Genomic DNA, 14936 nt, shown 5'->3' with positions numbered 1-14936 from the left:
CAGCGGTTCCCAATTCCAGTCCTCGCGATTCAGATAACCAGCTCGTTAGAAGTGAGCTACATGCATGAACTGTGTTCCGATCGATATGATCCCTACACAGAGTTCATTGCTCCCTCCTCCCTGAGCGGGGGAAATCCGTTGAAGTTTACTTCACTTCGAAACATGGGCTGGAATTGAGAACCGCTGATGTAGCCTGTTGTAGTAATGTTGTCTCTGGTATTCTGGTCTGTGAGCGTAAATGCGTTCAGGGGACGTTCGCTTTCAGTGCTATCAGGCTAAAGTTAAAATTTTCCAAGATCTCCTACTGCACCTTTAATACAAGTCAATACAAAAGCAATTATGCTATGTCTAGCATTCTTTTACATTAATGAGCATAGCAAATAAATTGGTATCCACGGTATCCACTCACGTTTAACTTTTAGTCTGCTTGTTACGGTAAAAAAAAACAAAACCAATTAATACAGTCACATTACTATATGCAATAGCCTATATGAGATAGCCCATGATCACTAGATTTTATACAGGTGTTACTATAATGATTTTGTAAATGGTGATCAGCAACCAAATATTGATAATGTGGAAGTTACTGCCTTTTGCCTTGGTGTGACTTCTCACGTTTTACAGACAATGCAAAGGCAGAGTACATTAACTTCAAAACAGGGGTAAAAAAATCAAGTTTGAGCTCACAATTTTTTAATGTAGATAATTTTCATTTCTAAAACATCTAATTGCCAAATTTCCAGTGTCCTACCTATAATTAATTTGGCTGGACAAGTAAAAAACTTTAAAGTCATTTTTCTCAGTTTCACACTCTAGCGAGTTAAGGTCTTTTGCCTTTGTATAGTATTCCTGTCACCTTCATTTTAGTCTACCGACCTCATAACTTGGACATCCATTGTGCAAAGCTGAAAGGTCGTAAGATTTAAAATAGCTTTGAAGAATGTTGGTATTTAGACACACCTTTTTGTTCCATTACCTTGTGTAATGCTGTGAAAACATTAAAAAGAGCTCTGGCCGAAGAGAATATGTCAGCCACCATCCCATTCATTCTATGCTAATGAAACATTAACTTATTCAAATGATGTATTTTCTTTTCATTCTTTATGCACGGTTTGGCCTTTTTCCCCAAAGATGTGAACTGCCTCATTTGCGATGCAAATTTAGAAAAGAACATGTCAATTAAAAAGAGAACTTTAATATTTAAAGGCATTGCACAAAGGTGTTTAACGTTCTACAAAATTATAGCGTCTAAAAATGTTAAAGGAATAGTTAAAAAATGCATTCACCCTCAGGCCATCCAAGATGTAGATGAGTTTGTTTCTTCATTGGGGCAGATTTGAAGAAATATAGCATTGTATCACAATGGATCCTCTGCGGTGAATGGGTGCCGTCAGAATGAGAGTCCAAACAGCTGATAAAAACATCACAATAATCCACAGCACTCCAGTTGATCAATTAATGTCTTGCAATGCTACATTTCTCCAAATGTGTTCCCATGAAGAAAGAGTGTTTTCATTTTGGGGTGAACTATTCCTTTAAAGCTTATTCGGGCATGCAAGAAGTAATTGCCATTGATGACAAAAGGCAGTGCATATTTGAATATATTCTAAATATGCAAATGCGATATACACAGAAGAAAGCTAAAGAAACATGAGGGTGAGTAAATGATAGTATATTGCATTGTACATTATATGATCAGTGTAATTAATAAAAAAACATAATATTCTATTTTGTTCCAATGCTAGATGTACGTTTCTACCATTACAATGTGCTGCAGGCATCCACACTGAAGCAACATGACTTCAGCACCTCCTCACCCACCTCCCATCCTCTCTTTCTCTTTCTCAGGGAGGTCAGCCCTGCCTTTAAGGGGAGGGTAAGATAAGAGTCCACATACAGACCTCTGAAATCCTCCTCAGAGCCACAGTCCCATAATCAACACCGCACAGACGGCTCGCGCGGGGCCGCGCACGCGCTGGACACTGATAAGAAAACTGCAAGACCAAGAGTTACATTTAGGCAACTTACATTAACGCCGCTTTTATTACAGACAATGCGAAGACGAAGGGACCCTCGCGTGCCACACATGGACCATCTTCAACTGGAAAGACTATATAACAGTTTGTATAGGTTATCAACGGTGATGTGGAGTTAATAATAAGTGAGGAGTTTATAGCCTACCAAAACAAAGGGGCCGAACGCGCATCACTTTACTTTTTTAAAATAACTTTTTTTTTTTTTAAATACCATAAAGTCCTGTTTGACTTTTAAGACGTTTTAAAAAAGACATTTAATATCTATATTAAATTGCCATGCCTGAACAGGTATTTTAGATTACCGTTCTCCCAGATAATAGCTTAATAAGAGACGCCTTTATTGGACTGAACCATGCAAATGAATGATTAAATAAACACCAGTTGAAGAATCCGGGATTGTGGTGCTTCGCCTGGAAACAAACCTCTTCGCTTTAATCCGCAAACTGCCTTTCAAAGGACTTCAAATGGACCACTTGCTCCTCAGAAGAGAGACTCATTCTGCCGTGGAGGGCAATTTGAATGTTTGCGCACTGAGAGGAATGTCGAGCCTGCAGAGCCGCTGAGGGACTCAGACTGCTGCTTAATTAACCCGATATTTGCTCGCGAGTCGGAGCCCAGTGCGGAGCGTCTCTCGCGGGTCTCTCTAAATGCGCGCTGTCCCGCGGAGCCCCGCAGCGGCACGGCAGCAAGATGAGATCGCTGATCCCGCATCTTCTCGCGGTACTTGCGGCGGCGTGTCTGCGGTTTGGCAGTGCGGAGGTAAGAGCGACTCTAAACGCGTTAATGAATCCCAACTTTCTGTCTTGGAGAGTTAATTGGTTCCTGTTGCATTTTTATAGGCTAATTATTTTTCATTAAGAATGTATTTAATTGCCATTGCTTTATAGAGTGGATAATATATGGCTACCTACAATATAATTAATCTGTCATTTATTTAGCCTACTCACCCACATGTTTTTCCAAACATTTTTTTTGTTCTCCATAAACGTTGATATGACCTCATCTGTCAAGCCCCAAAAATGGTTCCATACTGTGGAATATTCTTCTGAAGCCATATGATAGATTTGTTAAAACATAAACAAGCCAAAATCTTCTCCTATGGTGTATTTGTGTGCGGGATGGATTTTTCTTCCCAGTGCTTCAAAGCTTCTTTGAATATTGTTAATGCCACATGAAATAGTATAACCACTGGCATCCCACAACATCATAAATCACTCGGGAATCAAATGAAGGGTGATTCTTTTAAATTAATCGGTGAACTGACGCCTAAGGGCTCCAGGAACTGATGGGTGCACCATGGATTGTTGACATTTAGCACACAAAATCTGCAGGTTCTAATGCATTTGCCCTTTATTTGACCACCACAGTTGTGTTGCATGAGGCACTTAATCAAAATATGACATTTCTGTGACCCATCACCCCCCAACCTCCCAAAGTTATCTAGAAGTCACAGAGGGAGACATCATAAGAGATTTAATTGGTATCTAACTGAAGACATTTCCAAAACATGCACCTTCACCAGTGCATGGAAGTGTTTAATATAATGTTTAAAATGTAATTCCTGGTTCGAAGGGAAATGCAAGATCAAAACTCATTTAAAAGCTGTGATTATGATCCCTCTCAGCTTTAAGGTCTGCTTTTTGGAAGTTCCCCATGTAAGAACATAATTTTTCATATCTTTATGATGTGTGATTTTGGATGGAAAAATCCCGCTAGGTAAAAAATAGACAAGTAATTCACTTGATTATATGTTTTCATTTACAGATAAAGATTAAAACCATACAAGCATGCAATATTATTTCTTGCAGCTACACAAACTGATGGTTGTGCATATTTGCATGTGTTAGAAGATGATATGGGCATGTGTGTGAGAGAGCATTGTCAGCAGATGTGTAATTATGTATCATTACTCCCCAACATGGGCTGTGCATTCCACCACTCCTCCACAATCCCAGAATGCTCTGGGCCTCTCCTTCACTCTCGGATGATATTAGGAGTAGGGTTCTGGGGTTGTGTGGTTCAGCACTGGTGATCAGCCGAGACATACACCGCCCTCCCATTGGTTTGTTTGGATGAGGCAACCTGCAAGTGTCAGATCAAATGAAAAACACATTTTCTACTTAAATGTTTATAATGTTTATCTCTTGAGAAAAGGACCCTTTAATCTTATATATCATTCTTTTCTGAAGAGATCTCAATAATGTCTCAACCTGTGCTTAAGATTTGCTAAACAACCAAATTAAAGTCTGCAAACCAAAATCAGAAATCCACGAAGCTCCGTTAAATCTCCTGAGCTTTGAAACAGCAAACTCTGAGCAATACAATTTTACTCTGATTCTATTCTATTCTATTCTATTCTATTCAATTCTATTCTATTCTATTCTATGTGTGTGGTCTTTGTGTATGCCATCTGGTGCCTGTGTATTGTTTTTTTTTTGTATAGCCTAAGTGTGATGCTATATATTTACATTGGGTAGCCATAAAGCAATTTAGTGTGTGTATGTGATGTATAATAAATGTTTATGAATCATATACATGTGAATTAGAGAGTGTGTGTGTGTGTGTGTGTGTGTGTGTGTATGTTCAAGCGTACACTACCATTTAAAAGTTTGAGAACAAATTAATCAAAATTCACAATAAAGACTTTCACATAGTTACAAAAAAATTGTATCAAATGAATGCTGAGCAAGAAGTTTCTTCTCCACAAACAATATCCCACAGAAATATTAAGCAGTTTTCAACATTAATAATAGTAAGACATTTTTCTTGAGAAGCAAATCAGAATATTAGAATTATTTCTGAAGGATCATGTGACATTGAAGACTGGAGTAATAATGCTGAAAATTCAGCTTTGCATCAAATGTACCATTTAAAAGTTTGAGAACAAATTAATCAAAATTCACAATAAAGACTTTCACATAGTTACAAAAAAATTGTTTCAAATGAATGCTGAGCAAGAAGTTTCTTCTCCACAAACAATATCCCACAGAAATATTAAGCAGTTTTCAACATTAATAATAGTAAGACATTTTTCTTGAGAAGCAAATCAGAATATTAGAATGATTTCTGAAGGATCATGTGACATTGAAGACTGGAGTAATAATGCTGAAAATTCAGCTTTGCATCAAATGTTAATATTATTTTACAATATTACTGTTGTTTGTATATTTTTTATCAAATAAATGCAGCCTAATATAGGCTCCTCTTTCAAAAAAAAAAACATTATACAAAATCTTACAGACCCCAAAATTACGTTTTATGTTTTCATTCTATCCATCTGTGCTGTGTTCAGTATCAAGAAATCACCAGGATAATATTTCATCAACGTTTATCTGCTTATAAACATCCTGGTGCTTATAGATCTGAATTGAAACCTTGCTGTGGTACTGGCAGTTCTTCCATGGATGCACAAACGGATGATAGAGAGCTTGAGAATGTGACGGAGAAAAATTAGATGGAAAACCGATGATTCATGAGATTTATGCATTTGCACAAAACAAGACTGCTGTGCTTCTGGAAGCTCCCAAGAGTGTAGAATATACTGGTGATTCACCATGAATTATTGTTTCTGTTCGATTATAAGTGCATACCACAAGAGGTGTGGCAAATTTAGGATGTTTCTTAACTTTTGGCATACTTGAATTCCTGCATTTGTTCGGCCCATGCAAAAACCATCTGAATCATCAGCCAGTAATGTGACTGATTTCCCTTATCACGCCGATTACCGAAATACTCCATCCTTCCGGCAGCCTCCCTCATCCATCTCCCTCTTTCTCCTCCTCAAACTCACCTTTTCTCCATCTCTCCATCCCCCACTTCCTCTCTGCCCTCTTTCCTGTGTCCTGCATAAATGCTGCCAGATGAGACGGAGGAGACGAGGGCCAGTGGCCCCTGTCTGGACATGCTGCATGAACAGGGCTATTGTGTCCCCAAGACCTGCATTGACACCCTGAGACAAACCAGCATCCATAGAGCTCTGTCTCACTGTCACACACTCAAACACACAACAACACATTCACGTTATTTTATGTATGCACTCTTTGGAATTCTTGATTCTGATTGGCCATTCAGAATGCTGTGCTCAAATGTTATGTTAAACTGTACAATTGACCATTATTGCATTAAATTTAAATGCATATAAATCTTAAATAATTTTTTGTATTTTTATTTTATTTTAAAATACATTTTTGTATAGATTTTTATCTTTATATTTTTTAAGTATGCATTCAGTATTGCATGTTAATTTTTTTATTGTATGTATCAAGGAGGATAACAAAAATTATTCGTTCATTATTAGTTCATTATATAAAAAATAATGCTTTGTGTCAGTGTCCACATCACTCCACCTGGGTTTATTTTTTGCAGTCTTGACCAACTGATGGTACATTATGTTCACCAAGGCTGCATTTCTTTGATCAAAAACAGTAATATTTTGAAATATTATTGCAATTTAAAATAACTGTTTTGTATTTAAATATATTTTAAAATCTAATTTATTCATACATTTTCAGCATCAGTCTTCAGTGTCACATGATCCTTCAGAAATCAGTCTATTATGATGATTTGCTGCTCAAGTAACATTTCTTATTATTATCAATGTTGAAATCAGTTGTGCTGCTTCATATTTTTGTAGAAACCGTGATAGCTTTTTTTCAGGATTCTTTGTTGAACAGAACCAGCATTTTATTGTACTGAATATTTCTAATAAATTGTGTTTCCTCTCTCTAGGCTGATCCTCTCCCGGCCGCTGTGGTTGAGTTGGTGAAGGGTGGATCTGTGTCTTCTATTCAGGACCTGCAGTTTTTGCTGTTCTCTGAATCTATAGGTAAATCAGCTCTCTTTAGTTTTAAAATGCTTCTGACATTCCTGGAGGCAAATATTACTCTTTAATAAATATGCTAATTAAGACTCTGTGCTACAGCAGTCCAGTACCATAATTAATATACTGTAGATTGCCTCTTTAATACTTTTTACAAAGCAACTTTTGTGTGTTCAAAGTGACCTTGATCTATGTGTGCTGTCCTCATTTATATGTAAGGCATGTACAGTAGCAGAAACTCTTATCTAGAGTAACTAAGTGCTTTAATTAAGACTCTGGGCTACAGCAGTCCAGTACCATATTTAATATACTGTAGATTGCCTCTTTAATACATTTTACAAAACAACTTTTGTGTGTTCAAAGTGACCTTGATCTATGTGTGCTGTCCTCATTTATATGTAAGGCATGTACAGTAGCAGAAACTCTTATCTAGAGTAACTAAGTGCTTCAGCTTTTGTTAAAGCCCTTGCAATTCCTTGTAAGGCTATGACAGAAACCTTAACCAATGCATGCCTAGAAACCAGAAACAAGTTGCTATTTCCTACAAGGGCCTGCATTGCATGCATTTTCACCACTATTTCACTACCTGATGGTTCAAAGTTGCTGTCGTTTTTTTCTCCAGAGGTTGAGCTGGACAGTCACCATGACAATGACACCAGCAACCGTCTGCCACGCAGTCTTCTGGGTTAGTCTGACTTGCTTTGTTTTTCTTATTTTATTCTCTTTTATTTTGCCATTATTTGTTAAATATGCATTTTCAGTGTTAAAATACTTTTCTGTCTGTGCCAGAACTATAAATAAGCCATATAGGCTCATCCCCCACCAAAGTGTATACACGGTGTCTCTGTGAGTTTATCAAAAGGGGTTACTTGATGGTATAATGCCACATAAATGACACATTTAAGCTTTAACATTAGTTATTTTCTCACGTTCTACAACATATTTAAAGCTATTTATTTTTTAAACTGCTTAATTCTGTTGTTGAATTGTTATATTGTTTTATAGCCTTCAGCTTTCGAATAATGCTGATCACAGCAACCATCCAAAGTCAGCAAATCTGTATATCTCTCCTTCTGAGCTGAGTCAGATCATCATTATTCCCAGACACAATAATCATCGTGGAAAAGAGAATCTGAAGAACTCAAGCAAGCACAGTTCGTTATTGTTGATGCATGCTGAACAAGCACTTTCTGGAATAAGTCTTTTTCAGTAGATCTGTTTCGAAAGATGGAGAGAGACAAGAAGGAATAAACTAGGAGAGAGAAAAGGAGGGATGCTATTCAGAGAAAGCAATTAAATTGAATTGATAGAAATTCAGAAGCTGAACCCAGAATATAGTTTGTGGCATTTATTCTATACTGCCAATTTACATTTTTTCCCCTAGAGACTTTTTGTTGCGTTTATTTATTTATGTATTGGTTGATTGACATTTGATATTATTTTAATAACTTAATCACATAACCATATTTTTACATTTAAAAAGTAAATGCATTTTTCATAATTTTGTTTTGTTTCAGAAACATTGTTATTACATTAGTTTTTTTTTTTCTTCGAAAAGTCATTACTACATTATTACAATACACCTAGTTATTGTCAGCTAGCTAGTTTTATTTAGTTATGAGCTTTATGGGAAGCCAAATGATTAACTACCACCTAGCAACACCTTGTCAACCGCAAAATAACAGAGAATTTTGCATGAGCAAACACCTATACAAATCGAGTTAGTCAAATGTTTTTCTTGTAGTTCATGTGCCTCTGTGTGTATTTCTGTATGTTTGTCTGCAGATGCTCAGCCGGCTCAGCAAGCCATCTGTAAAGTCAGGACCGAGGTTATCGAGGTCACACGCTCCATGTTGGACCGTAGCAATGCAAATTTCCTGTTGTGGCCTCCGTGTGTGGAGGTGCAGAGGTGCTCAGGCTGCTGTAACACCAAGAGCCTGCGGTGTGTGCCTGTACTTACACACACACGATACCTACAGGTACACACACACACACCTGCTTTTCAAGTGTGTACTTACAGTCTATTCAAACAGGCCAGTTTCACTTTTCTCTTCATCCTCAGGTGATGAAGATACAGTATGTGAACAAGCGGCCACTCTACGATAAGGCTGTCGTCTCCGTTCTCGACCATGTGGATTGCCGCTGTCAGCCGGCTCCTCGGCCCGCTCAGCGCCGGAAATCATCTGGCCACAAACAAGAAGGGCGGGAACGCTCTGGGAAACCTCGTCCCAAAGATGAGCTCCATCGCAGGGATGAACTCAAACATAACCAGAGGATAAGCCTGGAGGACCTGCTCAAAGAGAGCTTCTCTGAGCCAGGATTCAGCCGGGACGGCTGGGCTCTGAATGAGACGCAGTACGGAGGGGGCAAAGGTCATCACCGTCACCCTGGGGATGGAAGGAGACACGGCAAAAGGAATGACACAGCAACGACGGCTCCACTGCCGAATCACACTGAGCAGGAAGAAACTGACTTGTCATTGCGCAACATTACGCAATTCGAATCGCAGAGTAATGCTAACCAAAGTATAACCAATCAGACATCTGATTTTACAATGACTACATTGGAATTGACCAATCAGACTTTTATGCACCAGTCAAATCTAACGCAAGAAAAAGAACAATTGCAAACAACCAATCAGACAGACCAACTCACCTTTAATGCCACAAGAACAGCCAATCAGAATCGGGGAGGTGTGTTTCTGTCTGTAGAGGAGAGCGGTCAGAAGGTGAGAGGTGAGACTATGGACGTAGAGGTGAAGGAGGAGGAGCGAGAGCTGAGACAAATGGACAAAAAGGCTAAGGAGGAGGAAATGGAAGAGCTGCTGCTAATGCACAAAATCCTGGATGAAGAAAAACACAAACATCACATCAAAGTGCAACAGACGAGTATACAGCCGGACGAGAAACTAGAGCAGCTCCATCACAAACAACACACTTATACAACCACACAACGGACAGGTAAAATAAAACACTTAAACGAGATTTTTCTATTCATTCACTTGTCAAATGTCTGGTAGAATGTATTGTCAGCTGGACAATACAATGTTGTTAAAATAAAAGTCGACTTATGTTTTTGAGAAAAAGACAACGAAAAAATGCTGGTGAGGTAAGTTTGATTGGCAGTTTATTATGATCTTCAGAGCAGAATTTCATCTTAAATGTCAGCGGCCTTCTAAATGAACGTCTCAGCTCTGTGTCACTGTGGGTTTTGCTTAAAATTTGCATTAGTTCACTCAAAAATGAAAATTCTCTCATCATTTACTCACCTTCAAGTTGTTTCAAACCTATATGAGTTTCTTTATGAGTTTCAAAAGTATGAGTTTCAAAAGAAGATATTTTGAAGAATAATGGTTACCAGACAGTTGCTGGTAACCATTGACTTCCACAGAATGGAAAAATTGAAGTTTATGGCTCTTTGCTGTCCTACATTCTTCAAAATATTTTCTTTTGTGTTCAACAGAAGAAAAAAACTCATACAGGTTTGAGGGTGAGTAAATAATGATAGAAGTTTTGTTTTTGGTGAATCATCCCTTAAGGAAAGCAAACGTGCCCCAAGTTTACTTTACATTGTCATTTATGCAACTCCAAAATATTTTAGTTGTATTGTTTTTTTTTGTTTGTTTGTTTTTCTAAAATGTAATTATATAAACCCAAATCAAGAAACAAAAATTTCTTACTTTGCAGATGTTCTACAGAAACAATTTACAGGATTGCGGTTTGCATGTGAGATGCAAAGAAGATTAAAACAAAAGTTTTTAAAGAGGTCCTATTATGCTCTTTTACAAAGTCTTGATTTTGTTTTGGGGGTGTACTAGAACAGGCTCTCATACTAGGTTGTTCGAAAAACACATTATTTTTCACATATTTTTACATTATTACAACACCTCTCTCCCCAGTCTGGCATGAACGGCTCAAATAGTTCCTGTATCAAATGAAGGCCCGCCTTCTGAAATACGAAATGTGCTGTGATTGGTTAGCTGGGCCAGTGTGTGTTGTGATTGGTTAGCTGGGCCAGTGTGTGTTGTGATTGGTTAGCTGGGCCAGTGTGTGTTGTGATTGGTTAGCTGGGCCAGTGTGTGTTGTGATTGGTTAGCTGGGCCAGTGTGTGCTGTGATTGGTTAGCTGGGCCAGTGTGTGCTGTGATTGGTTAGCTGGGCCAGTGTGTGCTGTGATTGGTTAGCTGGGCCAGTGTGTGCTGTGATTGGTTAGCTGGGCCAGTGTGTGCTGTGATTGGTTAGCTGGGCCAGTGTGTGCTGTGATTGGTTAGCTGGGCCAGTGTGTGCTGTGATTGGTTAGCTGGGCCAGTGTGTGTTGTGATTGGTTAGCTGGACCAGTGTGTGTTGTGATTGGTTATCTGGGCCAGTGTGTGTTGTGATTGGCAGCACTAGGCGCCTGGTCGGGAAATGTAATGCCCCTTACCATTACACTGCGAGCTTCAGTGTAAATATTGCGTCAATATCAAATCAATTTGAGCGCGATTTAAACCTGGATGATTGTAAGCACTCTAAGTTCGTCTGCGTTTGGAAAGCTAGCGTGTCTGCGACATAGTGATAACACTCGTTGCCTTCTCTAGTGCAGCTCAACCAGGTCTCGTCCCATTCATCGATATTTGTGATATCACAAATCACGGAAAATATGCGTTGTAGTCCAAACGAGTCGTTCGTTGTAGTTTTTGAAAAGTGATTTCTGTTAAATAAAATATCTCCTTTTGAAGTGAACTTTGAGCTTTGTAACTTTGCTGGTCTTTTTTATGCTCAAACAGCAACATTACAGACTAACTAAAGTTGAAAAAGTGAAAAAGCAGAATAGCACCCCTATAAGACTAAAGTAGTTGGTGGTTGCTAGGTGGGTGCTGGGTTGTTCTGGGTAGTTTTTAGGGTTTTGCTATATGTAGTATTGTGAGTTGTTGCCATGCATGGGTGTTAAGGGGTTGCAAGATCTGGATTCAGGTTCTGGATCTTTGTTAGTACGTTACAGACATACATACATACAAACAGACAGACAGACAGATAGATCTGTCGTAATTACCCACTTGATGTAAGTGATGTTTAAGAACAAGCACACTGGGGCGCATTTGGACCATGTTCAGCTTGATTCTGTGAACCAATGTCTATGAATATCTCAGCTGAATTTGAATAAATACTACCCGACACCCACACACCAGGAAGAGGAAGTAACACTTGGATATGCCTACATTAACTTCTGCAGTGCAGTATTGACAGCATTATATCAAATTCATTACTTGCAGAATAATAAGGCTAATGTGATTGGATTCAACACAGTACAACAATACCGCACAACACTGCAAGATCAGAATAGCTTGATTAAAAGTTGATTTTGTTGTTGTTGTTGTTGCAAACAGGAACTACATCTCCTCCTGTGCAACATCTCCCTCCACACAAACCCCCCAGACCACCTCCTCACCCCCCGAAAAGGAGGAGAAAACAGCGCAATCGCATCAGCAAATCTGCCATGAGAGCCCTGCTCATGTAAATCAAACATACACAGGTAAGCTGCTCAGATATTAAAATGAAATACCACATTTAAAGGACATTTCAGCCAAAACTGTAAATTTGCTGAAAATGTACTCACCCTCAGGCCATCCAAGATGTAGATGAGTTTTTAAGGTTTTTGTTTTTTGTTTAATTTTGCATTACATCCCTCGCTCACCAATGAATCCTCTGCAGTGAATGGGTGCCGTCAGAATGACAAACAGCTGATAAAAAAATCTCACAATAATCCACAAATAATCCACACGATTTCAGTCCATTAATTAAGGTTTTGTGAACCAAAAAGCTGTGTTTGAAATAAACAAACTGATCATAAGACATTTTCATTTCAAACCACTGCATCCAGCTAATATACAAGTCCTCTATCAACAATTTTGCTTTCTCAAGTGAGAAGTCATCTTGTCTGAATCAAGAGAGAAATATACATAGATCAACCACTGTTTCCAAGTGAAAACCGTTCTAAACAAATATGTCGGTGGATTTTGATGTGAGCGAGCAACAGAGGATGCGCGTTTTCATGGGAAGAAACGGGAGTTTAATGTTCAAATGCATTGACGATGTATTTGTTTCTTTCAAACACACAGCTTTTCTCCTCAAAAGATATTAACTAATGGACTGGAGTCGTGTGGATTACTTGTGGATTATTGTGATGTTTTTGTCAGCTGTTTGGACTGTAATTCTGCCGGCACCCATTCACTGCAGAGGATCCCCTGATAAGCAAGTGATACAATGCTAAATTTCTTCAAATCTGTTCTGATGAAGAAACAAACTTGAATGGCGAATAGATTTTAAGCAAATTTTCATTTTGGGTGAACTATTCTTTCAACATACAGTAAAAATAATCGTAATGGTAACGATATTGAATGTGCTGACTATGTATCTCTCTTTCACTCTCTCGCAGATAAATAAACAGATGGATGCAATCTCTCCCATATGAGTTCTTATTTATGTAACCAGTGTGTCCTGGGACGTTAAGAGATACGGCACTAATGACTTTTCAAAAAACACCTGCAGCCAGGCCATTCTCACCTCTTCCTAATCTCTTTCTCTTCTCAAAGCCATGAGGACAAAGACAATTCTGACGCAGAAGATGTTTGCATGGAGGATGGTTCCTGCTGAAGAGTCCCTGTGCTCCTGTTGGCTCTTTGAAAGGACATTCAACTTTCTAGGTTCAGAAGTGGGATTTGGGAATCATGTAAATCCAGAAGTTCAGAACATTAGAAGCATGAAACACCTTTTGAACCCTGGACAGAGGAAGCGTCAGAGGAACCAAGTAAGAGCATGATGCTGGGTCAGTATGCAGCGTTGAATAGCCTGTTCAGCACAGAACTGGCAAAATGTGGAAGGGAGTGGCTTGAAAAGACCTTGAAAAGATTTCCTATGATCACTCACCTTAAGAGACAAACCGGTAGTTGCTCCTGTGCTACATCTTACCTATCATTTCGAATCACCCCAAAAAAGCGGTTGCCATATGTTGTAAAATTGAGGCTTGGATTTCATGAAATAATTGAAAAAATAATCATTGTTATTTTCCCCCCCCGGTCCAGTATTATCAAAAAGAAATCTTTTGAAAAGCACACTATGATGCAATCAAAACATTTTTTTGTTGTTGTTTTATGTCATATTTCAAACTATATGTTTTTACCTAAAACAGACAAACACAGAGAACGCTTGAACAACTTTGTATTTTAATATATTACCAGTCAAAATCACAAAGTACCTTTGCTATAAGTTGTTTTCAGTATCATTTGTTATTATTTAAGCGATTCTTAACACTGGAAATTCACACAGGATAAAGCAAGGGAATGCATTTCTGTCTCAATTAATTCCTCATACCTCTAAGAGTGTAAAGGTGCTACATTATAACACAAAGCAGTAAGAGTTTATTCATTAATATTATTTATTCTTTTGTAAATCTGTTCTGTTCACAGCAGGGCCGGTGTTTCATCATAGTCTTACAAAGCTCTCACCAGAAGACCAAAATGTGGATTATTTGTAGTATGTTCATGTACAGATGGTCTGTTTTGGATCTATACTAAATGTTGCAGAGTGTGCAAAATTTGCACTCTTCTTTTATACGTAGAATAAAATTTAAACACTAACCATTAAGGTGTCATTTTTATTTATTAATTAAGTTTGTGCAATTTTAATTAGATTTAATGTTCTTAGATTTTAACAGGTTTTTCATTGTTCACCCCAAAATAAAAATTTGCTGAACCTTCCGGCCATCCAAGATGTAGATGAGTTTTTTTCTTCATCAGAACAGATTTGCAGAAATTCAGCATTACATCACTTGCTCACCAATGGATCCTCTGCAGTGAATGGGTGCTGTCAGATTGAGAGTCCAAACAGCTGATAAAAACATTACAGTAATACACACGTAATCCACATGACTCCAGTCCATCAACTGATGAGTTGAGAAGTGAAAAACTGTGTGTTTATAAGAAACAAAAACACATTTTTAACTAAAATACAAATCCATAATCCAAAATAATGCTTCCTGCTGTGAAAAAGTCCATCCCCTGTTATCCACTCACATCAAAATCTCACAATATATTGGTTTAGAAAT

General features: G+C 38.2%; 1 protein-coding gene across 2 annotated transcripts; it reads left to right on the top strand.

Annotated features, from left to right (window-relative positions):
• Positions 1–1941: 1941 nt before the first annotated feature.
• Positions 1942–14443, top strand: LOC107585031 (uncharacterized). 2 transcript variants are annotated; one of them, XM_016271848.1, is made up of 7 exons: positions 1942–2795; positions 6765–6861; positions 7478–7540; positions 8641–8834; positions 8918–9815; positions 12220–12365; positions 13269–14443. In XM_016271848.1, exons 1-6 carry the CDS (start codon positions 2727–2729, stop codon positions 12348–12350), a joined length of 1452 nt encoding a protein of 483 aa, XP_016127334.1. In that variant the 5' UTR covers positions 1942–2726; the 3' UTR covers positions 12351–12365; positions 13269–14443. The 2 variants fall into 2 exon arrangements, with proteins under 2 accessions (XP_016127334.1, XP_016127335.1); XM_016271849.1 differs by lacking the exon at positions 13269–14443 and adding an exon at positions 12952–12978.
• The last annotated feature ends 493 nt before the right edge of the window (positions 14444–14936 follow it).

The sequence above is a fragment of the Sinocyclocheilus grahami genome, unplaced genomic scaffold, assembly GCF_001515645.1.
Source record: "Sinocyclocheilus grahami isolate Dianchi unplaced genomic scaffold, SAMN03320097.WGS_v1.1 scaffold66.1, whole genome shotgun sequence".
Taxonomy (NCBI): domain Eukaryota; kingdom Metazoa; phylum Chordata; class Actinopteri; order Cypriniformes; family Cyprinidae; genus Sinocyclocheilus; species Sinocyclocheilus grahami.
This window is presented reverse-complemented; position numbering and strand designations above follow the sequence as displayed.